At 46.6% G+C, this 23,685-nt stretch overlaps 1 protein-coding gene across 1 annotated transcript in view; it reads left to right on the forward strand.

Annotated features, from left to right (window-relative positions):
- LMX1A (LIM homeobox transcription factor 1 alpha) overlaps positions 1-23,685 on the forward strand; it is a 171,598-nt gene that overhangs the window by 144,244 nt on the left and 3,669 nt on the right. The window contains exons 4-6 of the mRNA XM_068965935.1: positions 17,701-17,873; positions 20,666-20,743; positions 22,556-22,625. Coding sequence (XP_068822036.1) covers positions 17,701-17,873; positions 20,666-20,743; positions 22,556-22,625 — 321 coding nt within the window. The remainder of the gene's footprint in view (positions 1-17,700; positions 17,874-20,665; positions 20,744-22,555; positions 22,626-23,685) is intronic.

The following is a 23,685-nucleotide window of genomic DNA, read 5'->3' on the forward strand; positions in this document are numbered from 1 at the left end:
TAAAGGATTCTTGCCCACAGTAGTAGATGTAATGGTCATTTGAGTTAAATTCACCCATTCCCATCCATTTTAGTTCAGTGATTCCTGAAATGTCAGTGTTCACTCTTGCCATCTCCTGTTTGACTGCTTCCAGCTTACTTTGACTCATGGACCTAACATTCCAGGTTCCTATGCAATACTGTTCTTTACAGTGTCAGACTTTACTTCCATCACCGGCCACATCTACAACTGGGCTTTGTTTTTGCTTTGGTTCCGCCTCTTCATTCTTTCTGGAGCTATTTCTCCCCTCTTCTCCAGTAGCGTATTGAGCACCTGGGGAGTTCATCTTTCAGTGACATTTCTGTTTGCCTTTTCATATTGTTCATGGGCTCTCAAGGGAAGAATACTGAAGTGGTTTGCTATTCCCTTCTCCAGTGGACCACGTTTTATCAGACCTCTCCCATGACCCAGATCTCTCCCACCTCACCCATAACCCATCTGTCTTGGGTGGCCCTACACGGCCATGGCTCATAGTTTTATTGAGTTGGACAAGGCTGTGATGCAAGTGATCAGTTTTGTTAGTTTTCTGTAATTGTGGTTTCCATTCTGTCTGCCCTCTGATGGATAAGAGTCTTATGGAAGCTTCCTGATGGGAGGGACTGGCTGTAGGAGAATCTGTGTTTTGCTCTGATGGGCAGGGCTGTGCTCAGTTCAGTTCAGTTTAGTCACTCAGTCATGTCTGACTCTTTGCAACCCCATGGACTGCAGAATGCCAGGCCTCCCTGACCATCACCAACCCCCAGAGTTTACTCAGACTCATGTCCATTAAGTCAGTGATGCCATCCAACCATCTCATGTTCTGTTATCTCCTTCTCCTCCCACCTTCAATCTTTCCCAGCATCAGGGTCTTTTCAAACGAGTCGGCTCTTCCCATCAGGTAGCCAAAGTATTGGAGTTTCAGCTTCACCATCAGTCCTTCCAATAAACATTCAGGGCTGATTTCCTTTAGGATGGACTGGTTGGATCTTCCTTCAGTCCAATGGACTCTCAAGAGTCTTCTGCACACCACATTTCAAAAGCATCAGTTCTTTGGCTCTCAGCTTTCTTTATAGTACAACTCTCATATCCGTACATGACTGCTGGAAGCCAGTGTGAGGAATCCCGCCCGTGACAAGGTCATGAGGAAGGAAGCTGACATACGCAAGGTGTGCTCAGACTTCAGGGACCCCTCTGGAAATTCCTCAGCATGTACCCCAACAAAAATCTGCTGGTTTTTGTGCTCTGCTTTTCCACCCTTCTGACATTTTCTGGAAAAAGTCAATTCAGGGCTTTAGTCTTCTACATTTGAAAGTGTTTCAATCCAAAAACCCCTCTGATGGCTTTCTAGCCTGCCTGCAGGACTCCTACTGCTGCGCATGTGATGGTTTGAGGCCTCCTGACCGCAGGAGGCACAGGAAGCTTAAAACATCCTAGGAATGTAGGGGCTTCCGAAGAGTCAAAATCTTCAGAATAGGACTGATTAAAAGTTTCATTTCTTGATTCAATGCTTGCTGCTAAATTTTCATATCCTTTGTTTTTAGATATAGTTGGTATATAGAAAAACAAGTAGTAGACCTGGTATTAGCAACATTAGATCTTTAAGTACCTTCTTTGTTATAACCCACTGCGCCTTTGTTCTATAGAGATGTAACTTTAGCGCTTTAAGGAGATGTAGATTAAAGAAAAACACTTCAGGGGAAACGAAATTAACATTCATTAAGGAAGAGAGCCAAAAAGTGTTAACATGCCTCTTGGCCAGAAGATAATGTAAATCACCTGAGACCTTTTGTATACAAAATGATATACAGAAAGAGTCTGGGCTGCAAACGCTACATAATTTTGTGTTACCCATTGATGTCCATGTTTTATCAAAAGTATAAAAGGCCTTCTGAACAATAAAGGATTGGACCAGTTTCTCGGACCAGTTTCTCGAACTAGTCTCTCGGCCTGGTTTCTGGGGAATCTGGCTCCCCCCCTGTCTCTCTCTCTCTTCTTCTCTCCCTTTCCCTCTCTCTGCTCTTTACTTTAATTTCAGGCTGAATTTCCATCTGGGGCGTGGAGGAGGCTCGCCAGGTCTATTTACTTGCCCTGGCTGTTAAGCCCCGTGTGAAAGGGAGCCTAAGGCGAGGCACCCTTAGATATTCAAGTGAGCGCCGGTGGCCCAACGTAGACGGTGCAAATTCCTTGTCTGGAATTTTATTGGTCCTCCGCGTAACCCAAGCTATTCAGCCCTCTTCTTCCACTTAATTCTCCTACTACACTATTGTTTCTTAATCTAATCTTATATTAATAAATAAACAAGTCTTTTCACGCCAACGCTGTCCACCCTTCGAATTCCCTGGATCCACCGGGGCTGGACCCCGGCACATGACTACTGGAAAAACCATAGCTTTGACTGGATGGACCTTTGTTAGCAAAGTAGTGTATCTGCTTTTTAATATGCTATCTAGGTTGGTCATAATTTTTCTTCCAAGGAGCAAGCGTCTTTTAATTTCATGGCTGCAGTCACCATCTGGAATGATTTTGCTGCTGCTCCTGCTGCTAAGTCACTTCAATTATGTCCGACTGTTTGTGACCCCATAGATGGCAGCCCACCAGGCTCTCCCATCCCTGGGATTCTCCAGGCAAGAATACTGGAGTGGGTTGCCATTTCCTTTTCCAATGCATGAAAGTGAAAAGTGAAAGTGAAGTAGCTCAGTCGTGTCCGACTCCTAACGACCCCATGGACTGTAGCCCACCAGGCTCCTCCATCCATGGGATTTTCCAGGCAAGAGTACTGGACTGGGGTGCCATTGCCTTCTCTGGGAATGATTTTGGAGCCCCCCAAAATAAAGTCTGTTACTGTTTCCTCTGTTTCCCCATTTATTTGCCATGAAGTGATAGGACACTGAAAGATGAGCTCCTCAGGTTGGTAGGTGCCCAATATTCCACTGGAGATCAGTGGAGAAATAACTCAGAAGGAATGAAGAGGCAGAGCCAAAGCAAAAACAACACCCAGTTGTGGATGTGACTGGTGATGGAAGTAAAGTCCGATGCTATAAAGAGCAATACTGCATAAGAACCTAGAATCCATCTTAGGTCCATGAAATCAAGGCAAGTTGGAAGTGGTCCAACAAGAGATGGCAAGAGTGAACATCAACATTTTAGGCATCAGAGAACTAAAATGGACTGGAATGGGTGAATTTAACTCAAATGACAATTATGCCTACTACCGTTGGCAAGAATCCCTTAGAAGAAATGGAGTAGCCCTCATAGTCAAAAAAAGAGTCTGAAATGCAATCTCAAAAATGACAGAATGATCTCTGTTCATTTCCAAGGCAAACCATTCAGTATCACAGTAATCCAAGTCCATACACCGACCAGTAGAACCTGGAGAAGCTGAAGTTGAATGGTTTTATGAAGACCTATGCTAAGTCACTTCAGTCGTGTCCAACTCTGTGCGACGCCATAGATGGCAGCCCACCAGGCTCCCCCATCCCTGGGATTCTCCAGGCAAGAACACTGGAGTGGCTTGCCATTTCCTTCTCCAATGCATGAAAGTGAAAAGTGAAAGTGAAGTCGCTCAGTCGTGTCTGACCCTCAGCGACCCCATGGACTGCAGCCTTCCAGGCTCCTCTGTCCATGGGATTTTCCAGGCAAGAGTACCTATAAGACCTTCTAAAACTAACACTAAAAAATTATGTCCTTTTCATTATAGGGGACTGGAATGCAAAAGTAGGAAGTCAAGAGTTACCTGTAGTAAATGGCGAATTTGGCCTTGGAGTACAGAATGAAGCAGGGCAAAAGCTAACAGAGTTTTGCCAAGAGAATGCACTGGTCATAGCAAACACCCTCTTCCAACAACACAAGAGAAGACTCTACACATGGACATCACCAGATGGTCAATACCAAAATCAGACTGATTATTTTCTTTGTAGCTGAAGATGGAGAAGCTCTATACAGTCAGCCGAAACAAGAGTGGGAGCTGACTGTGGCTCAGATCATGAACTCCTTATTGTCAAATTCAGACTTAAATTGAAGAAAGCAGGGGAAATCACTGGACCATTTAAGTATGACCTAAATCAAATCCCTTATGATTATACAGTGGAAGTGACAAATAGATTCAGGCAATTAGATCTGATAGAGTGCCTGAAGAACTATGGATGGAGGTTTTTGACACTGTACGGGAGGCAGTGATCAAGACCATCACCAAGAAAAAGAAATGCAAAAAGGCAAAATGGTTGTTTGAGGAGGCCTTACAAATAGCTATGAAAAGAAGAGAAACAAAAGGCAAAGGAGAAAAGAAAAAATATACCCATTTGAATGCAGAGTTTCAAAAAATAGCAAGGAGATATAAGAAAGCCTTCCTCAGTGATCGGTGCAAAGAAATAGAGGCAAACATTAGAACGGGAAAGACTAGAGATTTCATCAAGAAAATTAGAGATACCAAGGGAACTTTTCATGCAACAATGGGCACAATAAGGACAGAAATTGTATGAACCTAACAGAAGCAGAAGATATTAAGAAGAGGTGGCAAGAATACACAGAACTGTACAAAAAAGGTCTTCACGACCCAGATAATCATGATGGTGTGATCACTCACCTAGAGCCAGACATCCTGGAATGTGAAGTCAAGCGGGCCTTAGGAAGCATCACTATGAACAAAGCTAGTGGACATGATGAAATTCCAGTTGAGCTATTTCAAATCCTGAAAGATGATGCTGTGAAAGGGCTCTGGTCAGTAAATCTTTAATCCAGTTTTCTGTTGTTGGGTGGGGCTGTGTTCCCTTCCTGTAGTTTGACCTGAGGCCAAACTATGGTAGAGGTTATGGTGACCTCCTTTCAAAGGCCTTATGCCCAATGGGTGGATTCTGTGCCCCTGACCCCATGGCAGGCTACTGTCGATTTTGGCCCTCCTAACACCCCGGTGGCTCAGAGGTTAAAGCGTCTGCCTGGAATGAGGGAGACCCTGGTTCGATCCCTGGGTTGGGAAGATTCCCTGGAGAAGGAAATGGCAACCCACTCCAGTACTCTTGCCTGGAGAATCCCGTGGAGGGGAGCGTGGTGGGCTGCAGTCCATGGGGTCACAGAGTCGGACACGACTGAGCGACTTCCCTTTCACTTTCTTTCACTTTCACCACCTAACTGGGGCTTCTCCTTTGCCCTTGGATGTGGGGTATCTCTTTTGGTGGAATCCAACGTTCTCCTGTCAATGGTTGTTCAGTGGTGAGTTAGTTGCAATTTTGGAGTTCTCACAAGAGAAGATGAGTGCACGTCCTTCTACTCTGCCATCTTGTATAAAACTGTGAGAGTAAACCTTGGGTATAGGGGTTGGTACAGGTAAAATTATGTTTTTACTAAGCATCTTATACATAGCAGTGTATGTATGCCAACCTTCTTCTAGTCTTAATTATTGTATTTTGGGTTTTCTTTGTCATGGTTTTCTCTCCTATCCTTTTTATGGAAACATAACTGGATGGTACTGATGAGACTGTCAGTGGAATGAATGCCAGCACAAAAAAGAAATTCAAATTGTGGTTTAAGGGAAGTGAATTTCATCCACAGTTCAGTTCATTTCAGTCGCTCAGTCATGTCTGACTCTGCGACCCCATGGACTGCAGCATGCCAGGCTTCCCTTTCTTTTACCAACTCCCAGAGCTTGCTCAAACTCATGTCCATCAAATTGGTGATGCCATCCAACCATCTCATCCTCTGTCATCCCCTTCTCCTCCTGCCTTCAGTCTTGACCAGCATCAGGGTCTTTTCCAAGGAGTCAGTTATTTGCATCAGGTGGCCAACGTATTGGAGTTTCAGCTTCAGCATCAGTCCTTCCAATGACCATTCAGGACTGATTTCCTTTAGGATGGACTGGTTTGATCTCCTTGCAGTCCAAGGGACTCTCAAGAGTCTTCTCCAATAGCACAGTTCAAAAGCATTAATTCTTTGGCACTCAGCTTTCTTTATTTCATCCTAGCTGAGCCCAAGTATGGAAGTAGCTAGTAATTCTATAATAATTTCTATAGCTACTGGAAGTTGGTTGACACTAGTGAATTAATCTCTGAAAAATGGAAAGACAGGCCTCAGCATGTATGTTAATACATTGCATCACTTTGTTCTGTTATGCTTTAGATACAAACTACTTAAAAGTAATTATTAGTCTTCTGAGTGTTCAGTGTGGTGGTGTATGTGGAGGATACAAAGATGATTTAGATTTGGTCTCTACAGAAGGGATGCAAAATTATAACGATGCTAATTAGCTAGAATTTGTGAAATTCTTACCATGAGTTTAGTACTATGCTGCTGCTGCTGCTGCTAAGTGGCTTCAGTCATGTCCAACTCTGTGCGACCCCAGAGATGGCAGCCCACCAGGCTCCCCCGCCCCTGGGATTCTCCAGGCAAGAACACTGGAGTGGGTCGCCATTTCCTTCTCCAATGCATGAAGGTGAAAAGTGAAAGTGAAGTCGCTCAGTTGTGTCCAACTCTTAGCAACCCCATGGACTGCAGCCCACCAGGCTTCTTCATCCATGGGATTTTCCAGGCAAGAGTAATGGAGTGGGGTGCCATTGCCTTCTCCATTAGTACTGTAAATACTGTATATAAATTACCCATATAATTATTATAACTATCCTATTAGGTCGGTGCTATTTGACAAACCAAAGCAATGTAGAGGCATCTTGGCTCAGACTACTAGCTAGTAGGTGATGGAGCAAAGTACTGAGGCCAAGGCACTGCCCTTAACCACTCTGTTCCAGTGCCCATAATGGAATTTCCTCTATTTATTTATTTGGCTATTCTGCAAGGCATGTGGGATCTGCAGCCAGGGATTGAACCCATGCCCCCTGCAGTGGAAGTGTGGAGTCTTAACCACTGGGTCACCAGGGAAGTCCCCCATAATGAAATTTTTATATTAGTCCAGTACAATTTTTTTTTTTAATCTGAGCATTTGTAATTTTGTTTTTGTTTAAACGGTTGGAGAATAATGTCGAGCAACATATACAATTGTCTTCTAACTTGAATACACTTGAATAACTAAAACATTGGAGGTCGACAAGGAGGTGCTCTGGGCATTTGGAAAGGGATGAAATTGACTTGGGAAGGAGCTGAGGGAGGCTTCAGGACAAGATAAATTTGGATCTTTTTAGTGGAGAATTATGGAAACAAAAGAAGGGTTTGCCCTGCCCCCAGTCATTCCTTGGCTAATTACTCTGTTTTATTTTATTCTTAACATTTTAACATGTTAGCCGCTACATTATGTTTTTCTTTCCTCTTTCTCTCTCTTCTCCTGCTAGGGATAGGAGATCAGTGACTTCCTGGACCTTGTCCATTCCCCCTTATCCTGGGTCAAGTACCTGTACACAGTAGGCACACTCATGTGTGGCTGTTGAATGACAGGAATTTTGTATGAGAACTGTGAGTTTCTTAACCAGTGGAAACATATAATAAGTTCATGAACACCCAAGAAGCATAATAAAGTAAAAATATTTAAAATATCTCACATTTTTATGCTATTTTACAAATTTTTTTCAAAGTTCTTTTACCTATTCTTACTGCTGAGTTCATAATACCATCAGGGTAGCTCTTTATTCCCCTGATTTTACAAATTAGGAAGGTGGGGCTCAGAGAAGTTAAGTCGTTTGCCTTAGGTCACACAGCAGATGGGTGGTGGATGTAATATCGGAGGCTACGTGTCTGACTTCACTTGGCCCTTTTCTTTTGAGTCTATCAGTGGTTTATAGAATGGTCTAGAGTCTGAAGGCACAGGCCTGACTGGGTATTGGCCTTGGTTTGTCTTTCCAAACCAGCAGAGGGCCTGGCAGAACCAGAACCTCTAGACCAAGGGGGTAGGCAGTCAGATCAGCTGTGGCTCTCTAGGCAAATTCTCTCTGTGATTAAGTCCGCCACAAATTCGTCCTAATATTTAGAATGTTTTAGTCAATTCACCCCAGCTCCCCAGTCACCTAGAGGATTGTTGGTCTGGGTCTTTTTAACTTAGATAATTAACCCTTTGTCTTCCATTCCAGATGATTTTATCCTCCTGAAGACTGGTGATCAATGCAGCAAAATTGGATTATTCCAAAGAGATATGGTGTTCAGTCCACTTGAGTCAGTTCCTGAGTTTGGAGCAAACACACGCAAACCTTAATAATGTAACCAAATACAGTGTCATGCACATCACACCCCTTGCCTAGTGAGCCGTCGGGTTAGTGGATTAATGAGCTTTTATTGAGACTGAGAGACTTCCCAGGTGGCTCAGTGGTAGGTAAAGAATCTGCCTACCAACAGGAGATGTGGCTTTGAACCCTGATTTAGGAAGATCCTCTGCAGAAGAAAATGGTAACCCACTCCAGTATTCTTGCCTGGGAAATTCCATGGACAGAGGAGCCTGGCGGGCTACAGTCCGTGGGGTCGCAGAGTCGGAGATGACTTAGCAATGAAACAGCAGTTGAGACTGAGAGCAGAACCCCAAATATCTGATTTGACTTGTTATGAGCTTCCTGACCTTCTCTAAGTCTGGCTGAAGCAAAAAGAACAAGTTACGGTTTATGCATCCATGCTTGATTGGAATACAGTGATGGTGGTGGAGAGGTGTTTTCTGATGTCCTGATCATCAAGATTTCCAGTACTGGCAAAGCTATACATAGTTCCATTGAACATTTACCTCTGCTTATCAGTTGGGGTTGCACGTGGCCATCTTTTCATTAAAAAGGGGAGGACAAAGAGGTGGGAAAACTCAGAGAGGAAAAGATACAGAGTGTGTGTGCCTGTATAGAAGGGAGAGGGAGTGAGGCAGGGTAAATGTCAGCAGAAAGCCTACGGAAATGTGAAAAGACCCCAAACTGATGCAGATCCATGGAAATTCCACCAGTCAGGGCAGTACTGTCTCTGTTCCCGACAAACCTCCCAGGCTCAAGGGGAACTTCAGGAACACCAGCCAGCCAAGCAAAGCAAAAGGAGAGGATGCTAGGCTGGGCGGGGTGGGGGGCGCCTGCATCCTCGGAGTGGAGACCGAGCTCTCCTGGGGGGATAACCTGGAAGTCTGAGCTGTGTGCCCCTCTCCCTCTGCTTGGCACAGGAGCCTCCATCCACAGTGGACATGGCTGAACAGAGGGGTTATTTTTGGGACCCCTTATCCGTGGTCTGCTCAGGAGTGTAGCTCTGCTCCTGTCTGCCCTGATCTTGAAATGCTAGGTGCCCCATGACTGAGGATCCTCCCAGCGTGAGGGTTGGAGTGGCAGGGTGTGCCTGGGGAGAGTGGGGTGGAGTGAGGGGAACCAGGATTTAAAATAAGGTCTGTCCTTTTCGGACGGAAAAGAATGGCTTTTCCAGCAGGAGCTCAGAGTGGAAGATCTGTCACCCTTCTCTCTCCTCACTCTTGAATAACACTGATGCTGCCTTACCTGGTGCTGCAAGTCCCAGGTATCCTTGGATCATCACAACCCTGGGGGGCAGAGGAGGCAGGAGAGGGAAGATGGAAGCGGAAGACAGAGCATCCCAGCTGTGTGCCCTTCGGCAAAATATCACTCACCTCTCTGGGGCCTGGTTTACTCATGTGTAGTTTAAAAAGAAAGGGGGGGGGGCGGGTAATAACACAATTCCTGCCTCCTAGTGTTCCAACAGAAACAAGGAAATAATGCAATTGTAAAGTGAAGCTGTCAAGTGTTAGTTAAGGGAAAGGGCTGTTGTTTCAAGGAGACACAGCTGAGTAGCAAAACCAGAACTCGAATCCAGGTCTCCTGTTTCATGGCCAGAGTTACCTTCCACCACTCCATCTGCTCTTTTGATACAAAGAGTGGTCTTTCAGAGGTTACGGGAGGCCTGGCACCTAAACTGCCCCCACTCCTGGGCCAGGGCCCACACAGGTGACTGCCATTTGTTTATGCCTTATTTTCTGGGTAAAAAGTCTGAATCTCTGCTCCCTGCGGGAGTGTTTCTCACCTGGGCTTGGAAGTAGGCAAGCTTGGCGTGAAACCTGGCCCCACCACCTGGATCCTGTGTGTGGGGGGAGGTTCCTGACGCTTTCCGAAGCTGTGATTATTCCTTAGGTAGGAGAGGAATTCTCCCAGTGCCTGCCATGCTGTGTTGCCATGGAGATGAGGTGAAATGTTTGCCCTGGACACAGACTGACACCTAACTGGTGCTTGGGCTGTGGGCCTTTTCTTCTTTTCTCAGGTCCCTTGTCCAGTGCTGAGACTTGAGAGGCTTCCTCAGCCCAGCCTGCAAAGCGGGCCTGGGGGCCGGGCGGCATCATCCGCATGCAGATACTGGTGTCTGCTTTCCTGGACCACGGGGCCCTTACCCTGGGCCCACACTTTTCCCGTGTAGCTCCAGCCACGGAACTCCCCCCAGGTCTCATCATTGCTAATGACGTTGGCTCAGGAACGTCTGGGCCCCAGGAGAAAGCTCCACGAGGCCTCTCCGCCCTGCTGTTCTTCCCCAGATGTGCACACCCCCTGAGGCCCCGAGGGCCCCCTACTGGCCAGCATGCGCATTCTTTCCCCTTTTCTCCAGTCTCGGGCTGAGCCCTTTTCCCCGCGCCTGCCCTCCCCCCTGTGCCTGCCTGGACCCACTCCTCCTTCCTCCCTTACATTTAGGCTCCTGTCTTCACTAGCTCCTCCGGCTCATTGACACCCGCCTTCCTCAATGCCTTTATTTTTCAAAATTGAAGTGCAGTTGATTTATAGTATTGTGTCAGTCTCAGGTGTACAGCAGTGATTTAGCTATACGTACATATATATTCTTTTTCAGGTTCATTTCCGTTATAGTTTATTACAAGATACTGAGTATAGTTCCCCGTGCAATATTGTAGGACCTCGTTGTTTATTTTATATATGGTAAAAGTGTAGAGCTATATAGTATAAATATCAGTTCAGTTCAGTTCAGTCGCTCAGTCATGTCTGACTCTTTGCGACCCCATGAATCGCAGCACGCCAGGCCTCCCTGTCCATCACCAACTCCCAGAGTTCACTCAGATTCACGTCCATCGAGTCGGTGATGCCATCCAGCCATCTCATCCTCTGTCGTCCCCTCCTCCTCCTGCCCCCAATCCCTCCCAGTATCAGAGTCTTTTCCAATGACTCAACTCTTCGCATGAGGTGGCCAAAGTACTGGAGTTTCAGCTTTAGCATCATTCCTTCCAAAGAAATCCCAGGGCTGATCTCCTTCAGAATGGACTGGTTGGATCTCCTTGCAGTCCAAGGGACTCTCAAGAGTCTTCTCCAACACCGCAGTTCAAAAGCATCAATTCTTCAGCGCTCAGCCTTCTTCACGGTCCAACTCTCACATCCATATAATACTATACATATAGTATTATCAATATATAGTGTATCTGCTAATCCCAAACTCCTAATTTATCCCTTCCTTCTTTCCCCTTCTATATGCCTCCATTTTTATTGATAGTCTTTTTTACCATGCCTAAAACTCATAACCAAATACTATGTTATGTTTATTGTTTGACACATGCGAACTCTCTCACATGCTCTCTGTCTGTTCCTTGAGAGCAAGGGGTCGCCTCTGATCTCTGTCGTCCCCGGGGCTGAGTACCTGGTGATGTGCAAGTGGACTGTATATTCAATGAGCCTCACTTGCCAGGCCCAGGTCTTGCTCCGCTGCTATCTGACGTTCTCTCTTGACACAAAACACCGTCTCTGTCCTTTGCTGCCTGGCAGCTTCTGTGCATTGCCTGTCATTCACTTGCACCTCCAGTGACACCTGTATGTATTCTGTTGCGTTCCCAGCCTCCTCCTCCAGCTCCTGTAAGCAGAGTTATTATTGTGGCACTTGATCGTTCTCCTCTGTTAATCTGGGATCTGTAAGAGCAGAAGCCGAATCTCCATCATCTCTGTAGCCCAGAATTGTCCTTCTGCAGTGCCTGACACGGGAGCCCACAATAGATGCTGAGTGGATGCTGATGCAAAGTCCAAGGCAAATCTACAGAAATGTGATTTGGGTCTGAGCTGAGACCTTCTTGAAGGACTCTGTATAAGGCAGTTTCAAACTGTAGCTACAGGGACATCACTATTCTAGAGAGCTTTACCTCCTGCCTCTTGAATGTGAAATGCTGCCTTGCATCTACGCTCGGGGAGAGTGGAATTCTGATCCTCTAGCACAGGGCAGTGACTGAAATAGTTTCCTATGTATTCTGTCCTCATAAATTCCTCCCTTGCTTCTTTCCCTCCCCCTCCACCCACCACAAGTCCCAGAGCCTTTCTCTTCTCCCCTGCCTGAAGGACATTTATGAGGATCATCACGGGGGTGAGGACCATCATGGGGGGAGCATCTGAGCCTTGTTCCTGCCTCTCCTTTCCCTCACTTGAGGGTCTCTGGTCCCCCTCCCTCACCCTCGCCTCCTGGGCCAAGCTCTGATATCTCTTGCCCAGTTTATGGGCCGTTGGGATTTTTCCAACAACCTGAAATGAATCTGGGAGGCCCCACAGGTAGTACAGCCTGTCTCGGAGCCATAAACCACGGCTGATCTTTTATCTGCCATTGCTTATGTCACGAATGAGTGGGAGGACCAGGCAAAGGGAAGCTATAGCCCCTGAGCCGTTCCAGATTTTCTTTTTTACAAGAAAGCGGGAAAAAAGGCCCTGAGAAATATGCTCCAAGCAAATTTTGTGCCAAGCAAATTCATTTCAGCCTGGTAGGCTGTGCGTGGAGACTTAATCTCTGGACTTTCCCTCAAGGAGTCAGATTTATGCTGCGTTTGTGTCTAAATGGCCTCCAGGGATGCTGACATTTGTTGTTGGAGACAGCAAGTGGTGTTCCTTTCATCTCCGCTGAGGGGTGTCAGCTTAAATTATGAGGGATCGCTCTGGCCTGCATCTGGGTGTGGGAGCCTCTGGTGAGGCAGAGGGGCCAGCCCTCCCTCCGCTCCCGCGACGTCTCTGCTGTTAGAAGGTTTTTCTTCATCTTCTGCTCTATGGTACTCCTGCTGGCCCAGTGAGAAATCTCCTGGCTCATTTAGAACTTTCCTTTCTCTTGGACAAATCGTTAAGTGTATATTTGAGGCACTGCAGACTTGCATGGAGAAGTTGGCATCAGAGGCAGGCAGCCCTCCCCTGCTGGAGGAGGCGGCAGGAGCCTGTGTTAACATCCCAGGAGTGGCCTGGAAATTCCCCGAAAGAGTCAGAGGGCACTGTTGCGCTCATGTTCACCACCTGGCAGGCTGAAGCCAGCGATCGTCTGCATTCCCCCTGGCAGCTGGGTCGTGACATCTGTCTGCATTTTTGGAGATGCCCAGAGGCACTCCATTCCTCCGTCTTCAGACTCTCTCTTGCTCAGATCTGCCAAGACACCTGAAATTTCACAGTGGTCCATGTTTGGTTGGAGGTATTTCCTGTTCCATGTCTGTACATTGCTGACTGTGCCAGAGGATGCATCAAACTATGGCAGTCACTAACTCCTCAGTGTTGGGCAGTGCTTCCTGCTCCAGAGTCACAGCCTGAAAGCCTGGCGCACAGGATATGTACGTTTTGACGGAGAACAGGTCAGGAGTGGTCCAGGGCAGGGGTCAGCACACTATGGCATGCAGGCCAAGTCTGGCTGGGTGCCTGTTTGGGAAATAGTTTTATTGGCACCCGGCCACGCCTCTTCATCCCGTCTGTGCTGCATTCATGCTACACAGCAGAGCTGAGTGGTTGCAATAGAGACCATAAGACCTGCAAAGAATGAAATATTTTACTCCCTGGCCTTTGACCAAAAGTCTGCAGATGCCTGCTCTAGAGCATCTAATGTTTCTTGGAAGGCAAAATGGGGCCCCTTAGGAGACAGAGGAGAAAGACTGAACAGCAACAAGGAGGAATCAAAGGGAGAAAATGCGCCACAAAAATGACAGAGGCACTCCAGGCTCAGATCTTCATCTCATCCTCCCTCTCCTCCCACGTCTGCCCGTCCTCCTTCTCCTCCTCCTCTGAAAACAAATGTTTTCATCTCTCCTCTCAGGGATGTAGAGAGAATGAGTGAGCAGCTGCTTGTGATGCCGCCCTAGCAGACGGTTCTTTTTGCCCTCCTCCTAGCTGTTCCATGATGGGATCTTGGGAAATGTGCACGTGCCTTAGCAGGGGTGAGTCCAGAGTACACAGACAGCAGGGGCCCCAGCCAACTACTGCTGGGGCTCTGAACAAACTTCACTCATCACATCTTCCTTCTGGAACCAGCCCTGATGCCCTCTCCCTCTCTTTTCCTCCTCACAAGCACTCGCACACTCACTTTCTATAAAACCAACTCACAGTGCAAGCTAGGGTCATGTCTGCAAAGAGAGAGGAGTGAATGCTCGCACTTAAAACCATAACTCAGACTCCCATCCATGTGCAACTGTTAAGAGAAAACGCGGATCTCAGATTAAGAACACATCCTTTGAAATGATGATGATGATTTACTACGTACCTATCATACCTAGACAGTGCTAAACCCTTTACATATATCATCTCATTTAATTCCAACAACACTGTCACCTTTTCCAATAAGAAAATTGAGTCTTGGGAATTTCTTGACAATCACACATCATCACCGACAAGGCCAGAATTGAAACCTGAGTTCCTATGGCTCCGGAGCCCATGCTTGTGCACACTGTACCATCATGCTCTTCTGAATGGTGTCAGCATCTATGAGCCATTATCATGGAACCTAGCATTATTTTAGATTTTGCATTTTCAGTAGTTGCATCATCCTAGTCATCAGTATGCCTTTGTATCAAGCTATGTGACTGTAAAAGAACCAGACTGACTCTGTGAGACATTTGCAAATACCATTTTATGGACAAAACAGGTATAAGACATGTAGGTTCTGAAGGTGATACAACTGCATTTTAAAATCAGTTCTGTGCTTTGGATTGCTCACTCATTTGTTCCAGACTCAGTAACCTTGTAGTCATCTGCCTTGCAGGAGAGCTGCCCAATGCTTGGCATGGGGTGTCAGCCACATTGCCTCAGAAGTAGTACCCAAAGCATCAACAGTATCAGAGGAGCATCTTTTGATCCCAAAGAATCCACTCAGAATTATTGGCTTCACAAAAGACTGAGTCTGGGGAGTCTCTGAGCAGCGGGATGTAGGGCCCAGCGAGGATGAATCTGCGCCATCAATGGCCTCCTTTTTCCTACCTTTTCTCTCCTTGTGTGATCTTCTTAGTTCCCCAAGGCTTTTAGTTCTTACATGTTTTTTTCTTCTTGCCATTCTGAAAACCTCCTTCTAGAGAGATCCTAAAACCCCTTACATCTGGCTTAGATCAGCTTACTGAATTCTCCCCTGGGAAAAGAAGCCAAAGAGTTGAAGAGGCCAGAGTGGCCAATCCTTGTCATGAAGATTCTTCTTTAATCTCACCTTCATCCATCTTTTAGGTTTTATCATTTGTACTCTCATAGGGAGTAAGGCAGAGAGGAAAAGATGTCCTTCCCATAACATCTAATAGAAGCCTGCTCTGTGCCTCCGTGTTAGCTGCTTTGGGTATTCTTATCTCCAGGGCAGGCTCAGTGAAGGGCATCCCTTACACAGGTTTGAACTTAAAACAAGAGGACAGAGCTGGAAGGAGACCCAGGTCTGCCTGTGTCAGACTGTTCAGTTACATTGCAAGGGTCATGCCGTCAAGGAACTCACAGGTTCATCTTCCTTCACATTCAGACTGTATGTCTAAAAGTTCATAGAGGAAAGCTTCTTAGCCATTGTCTTTCAGATAAAAATAAGGTTTTTTTGGCTCTAGCAGAGTCAAAAAGTAGGATTAAACTAAGTCTAAACTCAAACATGGTATGCAAAAAAGCATCTTTCCAGAGGAGGTTGGGATGAAGTAGTAGGATGTGGAGCTCACACCCAGTGGGTCCCCTCATCCTAGATTTCTTGAAGTGGCCAGAAGGGGACCAGAATGAGGGGACTGGAGCCAAGGAAGCTCTTGGGACAAAGGTTTCTCCTGGAGGAAAGAGGGCAGCTGAGCTGTGTAAGGACCCAGAGAGAAATGAGGGTCTTACTAGGGTAATGTGAGCACAAAACTGCCTGTGGCTTAATGCCAAAAGTAGGAAGGAATCTCTCTTACAGGGGTATTTCCTAGATCCTGGAAGCATCTTCTCAGAAGTGTGGAATCTGTGGGATGTAAAAGGTAGCCTGGGAATGAATGTCATATGTACTAGAGGCTTTATTTCCTTCAGGTTACTCCTTGTATTGATCACTGCTGATAAAGTTGAAATAAACACATAGTTACTTTACTAGAGAATTATTTATTTTATAGACAGGCAGTTTTGACTAACTGCCTTTTATCTGTCTCTGCACGTAGTTTTATGCTGGTCTTCTGCGGCCTTTTTTTTTTTTTCCCCCACTTTTTTTTTATGATTTTTTTTTTCAATTAAAAAGATTTTTTTTTTTAATTTTTACTTTATTTTACTTTACAATACTGTATTGGTTTTGCCATACATTGACATGAATCCACCATGGGTGTACATGCATTCCCAAACATGAACCCCCCCTCCCACCTCCCTCCCCATAACATCTCTCTGGGTCATCCCTGTGTACCAGCCCCAAGCATGCTGTATCCTGCATTGGACATAGACTGGCAATTCGATTCTTACATGATAGTATACATGTTTCAATGCCATTCTGCCAAATCATCCCACCCTCTCCCTCTCCCTCTGAGTCCAAAAGTCCACTATACACATCTGTGTCTTTTTTGCTGTCTTGCATACAGGGTCGTCATTGCCATCTTTCTAAATTTCATATATATGTGTTAGTATACTGTATTGGTGTTTTTCTTTCTGGCTTACTTCACTCTGTATAATCGGCTCCAGTTTCATCCATCTCATCAGAACTGATTCAAATGAATTCTTTTTAACGGCTGAGTAATACTCCATTGTGTATATGTACCACAGCTTTCTTATCCATTCATCTGCTGATGGACATCTAGGTTGTTTCCATGTCCTGGCTATTATAAACAGTGCTGCGATGAACATTGGGGTACATGTGTCTCTTTCAATTCTGGTTTCCTCGGTGTGTATGCCCAGCAGTGGGATTGCTGGGTCATAAAGCAGTTCTATTTGCAATTTTTTAAGGAATCTCCACACTGTTCTCCATAGTGGCTGTGCTAGTTTGCATTCTCACCAACAGTGTAGGAGGGTTCCCTTTTCTCCACACCCTCTCCAGCATTTATTGCTTGCAGATTTTTGGATCATTCTGCAGCCTTTTAAACAGTATTGTTTTTTACCTCCTGGCAGTGGCTAGTATTTCAGTCATAGTATCTAGAAGTTATATATAACTTATCCAGGTCAAGAAAACTATACAAACTATTAGTACACTAATAACCAGTGCTTACCGAGCATTTATTATATGCTTATCAGCCTTCTGAATGCCTTCTTGGTAACCTCATTTAATCCTCAGAGAACCTCAGTGAAGTGTTCTCCTCTATCCCGATTTTACAGAGAAGGAAATTGATCCACAGAGAGTTACGTCACTTGCTCAAGGCCACACAGCTGGTAAATGTGGAGCTGGGACAACATCCTGGGAAGAAGTTCTGAGCTGTGATGGTGGACTTCCTGGTTCCTATCTCCAAGTTTCAGAAGTTTTCCCTTAGCCCCTTCCTGGGGGCTTTGGGATCAATACCACACAGGTTGTTTCATTCATATCTTAAGTCATCCTCAGAACGTGGACCTGAGTGTCTTATTATGGAATAACATACAACTCCAGGTAGCAGCCTTGAGGGACTCAACATATTACTTCTGCTTCTTTCAGGGAAAAGTGATGATGAGGAAAGTCTTTGCAAGTCAGCCCACGGGGCAGGGAAAGGAGCCTCTGAGGACAGCAAGGACCATAAGCGCCCCAAACGTCCCAGAACCATCTTGACAACCCAACAGAGGAGAGCATTCAAGGCCTCGTTTGAAGTATCCTCCAAGCCGTGCAGGAAGGTACAGAGGGGAAGAAGGGAAGAAAGGGGATAAGGCCCCTCTCCTCTGTGTGTAACCTGGACTCCTGTGGGGAGTCGATGGGCACCTGGGAGGGATCAGGGTGGGGAGTGCTGTTCAGACACTCTGGGCGGGTGGCCTTGAGCCCCATTGGAGGCTCCAGGGATCCCTGTAGTTGTGGCGGGGGCAGTGGTAGAATCTCCTTTTGCTTTTCGGCATGGACCATTCCAACTGGCTACTTCCTCTTACCTTTCATTTCATGGAGAGCAATGGGGAGAATAATAAGGAGTTCCATTTGGGGTATAGGTCAAGATGTTACAATAGAAGAAAAATACAGTGGGTTGTAGCGTATGTTCTTTTTTTGGTCCGGTTCGTTCTGCTTAAGGTGGTGATTTTGGCATTCATCCATGTTGTCCACCCATTTTTGCTGTTGCACGGTATTCCATAGGTATACCGTGGGCTGCTTGTCCCTTTCCCTGTTGATGGGCATGTGGGTTGTTTCCAGTTTGGGGCTGTTACAGACAGGGCTGCTGTGAACAAATATGTAAAAACAATAATACAGTGACTTAATAAGAGTTCATGTTGCTCTCACATCATAGTCCAGAGGTGAGCAACACAAGATTGGCCGAGAAACTCTGTCTCATCACATGTGTCTAAGGGACTGCTCCAGATGTCACCATTTTTTTGCAGCTGCCATGGTGGAAAAAGAGGGAGTAGGGCAGGGGATGGGAGGCAAGCAGTTTCTTTCTAAAGAACATACACACCCTGGGATTTTTTTGCATCACTCTCACTTGTTGGCTAGAATTTAATCCCGTGATTACAAATGGACCTGGGAAATGAGTCCATCTGGGTATCTATATAAATTCCTAAAACAGGAATTCAGTTGCTAAGAGGAAGAAAGAGAATTCATTTTGGAGACAATTAGTAGTCTCTGTCACAAATAGCTGCATTTACTTATTAAGTACCCACCATTTATTGACTCTGCCATACCAGGTACTGTCTTTTATGCAACAAAGATAAGAAAAGAAAGGTTCTTGAAATTGAATTGAAATTCATAGAAGAAAGACATTTAAAAATTTTTAGCATTGTTTTTCCTCTCTCCCTCTGTGTAGGAATCAGTTTTTGCTGCAGTAACAAAATCTTAGCAGCTCCAACAAACATTTATTTCCCACTGCTAGGCTGTGGGTTGGCTGCTGGTTCAGGGTCAGGTCTGCCCCGCATGTCTGTCATTAAAGGGTCCATGCCACAGGAGCAGCAGCCACCTGGGGCACATGGGTCTCCTGACAATGGCAGAAGGCAAGAGGCTGAGTTCCACTGGGCATGCCCAGTGGATCTCCGTGGAGATCACTCACTTCACATCCAGTAATAGTCCATGGGCCACAGCAAGTCACGTGGGTAAGCCCACTGTGAGTGCAGCGGAAGCACATACCCATCCAGGAGTGGGAAGGATGGTTATTTGCTGAACCATAATACATCCTCCCACCACTTCTGACTTTTGAAGTTTCAACTGCAGGATGCTTTCTTTCCCTGACCTCACTGCCCCATAAGTTCCAGCAGAAAGAGCTGGTAGAAAGTGAGCCCCAAAGTAGGCCTGCACAAGGGCCAGTTCCCACCTCCCTTGGCGGTTTGCTTGTTCTGCATGAACTAGACCCCCAGCCTCTGTGTGGCCTGTGCCCACCGCCTGTCTCCAGGCCGCCAGTAGGGAGGAGCTGTGCGCTGGGACCCTGGGGAGAAAGCGCAAGGGCCAAGACAGAGGGGCGGCCTGGAGCCGGGAGAAGGGAGTGGCCCAGGCGAGGCTTTGTGGGACAGGTGGCTTCTGAGCCGGGCCTCTGAAGGGTGGATAGGGTTTCTGCAGGTGGCTGTGGGCCCCTGCGTACACTGCTGTTTAGCAGAAGGATGTGCTTTAAAAATCTGCTCTAATCATCCTGTTTCTCCTAAGCTTGAGCCTGAGTGGCATGGCAAAGGTAAACACTTCCCCAGGCCTCCAGCTTGCTCTATTTTCTATGTTTACTCAAGGAGCTCCTAAGTCTGATTTCCTCAGAATCTAACCATGAGGGGCCCATGGGTTTCAGGGTCACTCTTGGGAGATCTGTGCCTCTTCCCTCTTCCCTTCTGGCCTGTCCCTTGCCATGTGCCTGTATGGAGGGCAGACATTTAAACCCCTCTCTGCACGAGAGGGACCTCGATTGTCCTGTCTCTTCGTAGCCCCAGGCCACGTACCCACCTCAGCCTGGTCTGCCTTGTTCTGTCAGATACCAGGTGGCTGTTGTCTTATCTTTTTTGAGAGCTCGCTGTAAATATGAATATTCCCGAGACACCCAAAGTGACCTAGAGATATAAGGGACAAAACCAAACATTTAAGTCCGTGAATTAAGATAGGAGAAGAGACTAAGCGAGAACCATTTTGCTTTTGCAAAGTGATTTTTCACCCTTAGTTCTCCTTAAGTAGGTTATGGCATATACTTGGCATACAGCTGAAACACAAAAATAGATTTTGCTAGTATCTAAGAACCACTTGAAGGCCCAGGTTCCAGAGAATGAGAAACCCAGGAATACTTCTTAAAATACAAACCTGAATGAATGCTGCTTCTTCCCCTCACTTACCTGGGGAAGCACTGTCTCTCCACTGAAGGGAAGCAACGCTCTGTATTTGGGATTTCGCTGAGCGTTGAATATTCCCCAGCTCCTGTGTAGGATGTGGCCTGTTGGGCTCCCTGTGCATTGCACAGGAAGTGTTCCGCCTTCTACTCTGACATGCCAATATTTCTATATTTCTAATGTTACATATTTTTAAGGTGAGGGAGACCCTGGCTGCAGAGACAGGGCTGAGCGTCCGTGTGGTTCAGGTGTGGTTCCAGAACCAGAGAGCTAAGGTAATCTGCTTCTTACTTCTGTCTCTGTATGGCCGGTTTCCTGAAATAATAGTAGAATGTTGTACTTGCCCATGAATTTTCTAACTTCAATTCATTGGATAGACTAGTGCTCTCAATTCAGAAAGTCTATGATGAGCAGTCATTTCAGCCACAGCATACTTGCAGAAGGGCATCTGTTCTAGTAGGATGCTGTCATTTTCCTTGTGATTGTGACTGTCGGTCATTTTCATGAGAAATACCTTTCTGTGTCTTGGTAAAAGCAGATCCTTTAATTCCTATTCATTTAACCAGACGCCGGAGTTCCTCTGAAATTTCAGAGGGAAACCGACATAGCACCCATATGCTTGGTCTCTATGGCACGTGGAATGGATGTCCTAACTCACCTTTCCTAGTGCCCCGCCTGTCCCTGTTAGGTCATCATGTTGTCCTCTGGATCCTACCAAGGTGTGCATACCCCCGCCACGGCCTCTCATTTCTCTTAGACCTTTACTTATCTTCCTACCTGCACACATGCATGTGGTGGGCTTCCCAGGTGGCACAGTGGTAAAGAACCTGCCTGCCAATGCAGGAGATGCAGGAGACGTGGATTTGATCCCTGGATTTGGGAAGATGCCCTGAAGGAAGAAATGGTGACCCACTCCAGTACTCTTGCCCGGAAAACGCCATGGACAGAGGAGCCTGCTGGGCTACAGCCCAGGGTGTTGCAAAGGGTTGGATATGACTGAGCACACACACACACACACACACACACACACACACACACATGTGTTAGTGGCCCATTTCTCTAGACCTCTAATCTTTAGTGGGTGATGGATTCGTATCTCATTAGCTAATCGTGATTGGTTAAGATACCATTTCCCTAATTGAATTCCTCAGACTGGGCTTCTAGTGTGTAGTCCATGGCCTTTTCTATGAAAGAATTTCATAGTTCAGTAGGTTTGAGAGAACCTATAGCCTATGTATTCATAAGTAGGGAGCATATTCAAAGTTCTGAGAAATCTTGCAATAAAGAAGTTTTTTAAAAATCTAATGTTCCCTACACACACACACACACACACACACACACACATACACGCACACACACACACTCAAAAAAAAACCACCTGAAGGCCCAATTTCCAGAGGATGAGAAACCCAGGAACACTTCTTGAAATACATACCTAAATTTATGCTTATTTTTCTCTTCATTTACCTGGGGAATGAAGGTTTACCTAATGTTGCCACACACACACACACACACACACACACACACACAACAAGGATCTCATGGAACCTAATGTTCCACAGAAGACACTTTGAGAAAGATTGGGTTGATGTGTTCCTTCTGGGAAGTTAGTGTGCTTTGGGGGACAAGCTCCTTACCTAAAGGCATGCATGTCCTGACAGGAGTCTCTGCCACAAGGGCCAGTGGGTGGAACGGCCTCTTGGCTCATGCTGAATCACAGCTGTCAGCAGGCCCTTACTGCACATCTAAGCTGGCCTGCAGACTGCACATCCCTCACTCACACCTCACATTAAACTGTGATGCCATAAGCAGCAGGTTTTATTTGTTGAGAGGGCCTCCCTGTTCCTGCTAAGAGCAGCTGCCCTGTGGCTTCCTAGCCAGCTGTCTTTCCATGGCTGCGGTGTAGAAATCCCTCAGCCACCATGCATCAGACTCAAGGTGTGGTTCCTGAAACGTGGATTCTCTCCTGAGTAAAAGCTAGGGAAGGGGTCCCTCTGCTTTCCCCCTGAGCTGATTCCCCCCTGGCCTAGCTGTGAGAACCTGCTGCAGGCCCCCTGACTTCTAATCCTGAGTTCTCTCCTCCCCAGATGAAGAAGCTGGCCCGGCGGCAGCAGCAGCAGCAGCAAGATCAGCAGAACACCCAGCGGCTGAGTACCGGTAAGCTGGCACCTCCTCCTAGCCAGGCCTCTCCTGCCAGGGGCCTGCAACTGCCCTGCCCTTGGAATGACATCTCTGGGCTCCCTGAAGCCCAGTCCACACTCATTTGGGAGAAGGGACCTTCCAGGGAGGACCAAACCATGAGAACTGTGAGAGGGCAGAGGGTGCCAGCTGAGGCCCAGAACTGTGGATTGCAGGTGGCGCTAACCAGTCCAAAGCCCCCATGCCCAGAGCCTGCTGTGGTATCCGGCCCTGTGTCGGAGCCTACCTGCAGAGTCAAAGACACACTCTGTTTCTCATCCAGCCTAGCCCTCCTTCTTCTAGGCAAATCAGTTTCATAGAAGACACCACAGTGACTTACAGTCCCTTCCAAAATAATATGAAATAGTAAAAATAATGATAGTGGAAGAAAAGCCCTCCTTTGTTGAGCACTTTTGCTCTCACTCATACTGACCTGACTCACAGCCACCAACCCCAAGGTGAGCAGAGGAGTTATTAATATTTCCATCTTACGGATCCACAAACAGAGGCTCTGCAAGATGGACCACAGTCCTAGATAGGTGAAGGACGGAATTGGGCTGGAACCTGTCTCTCTAAGGCTCACTTGGTCACGCTGCCTTAGCTCTCCTTACCTCCATGTACCTCCATGTGTTGTTTTTTTAATAGGGGTGATGTGAGGACTGGGCAGTGTGTGAAACGGGACAAGCTGTGGGGCCCTTTAAGGAAGATAAAAGAAAAAAAGCACAAATGACGACATTAAAACATGTGTCATTCTTAAAGGGACATGGCTCCAGCCTCAGCTGCCCAGTAGACTCTCCCGAGCGGTCTGTTTGCGCCCTGGAGCAGGGATTCTCGCCCTTTAAGGCACACCGCAACCAGCTGGTATTGGTGTAGATTCTGATCCTTGAGATTTTGGTGGGCCTGAAGAGTCTGCATTTTTAACAAATTCTCATTCTGCCACCCTGTAGACCACACATGGAAAGTGGCATCAGTTGTCTGGCCCCTAAACAGAGGGGCTGGCCCCTTACCTTCATGGACCTTGCTTTGCGCTTGATGTGGG

This window comes from Capricornis sumatraensis, chromosome 2 (genome assembly GCF_032405125.1).
Source record: "Capricornis sumatraensis isolate serow.1 chromosome 2, serow.2, whole genome shotgun sequence".
Lineage (NCBI taxonomy): Eukaryota > Metazoa > Chordata > Mammalia > Artiodactyla > Bovidae > Capricornis > Capricornis sumatraensis.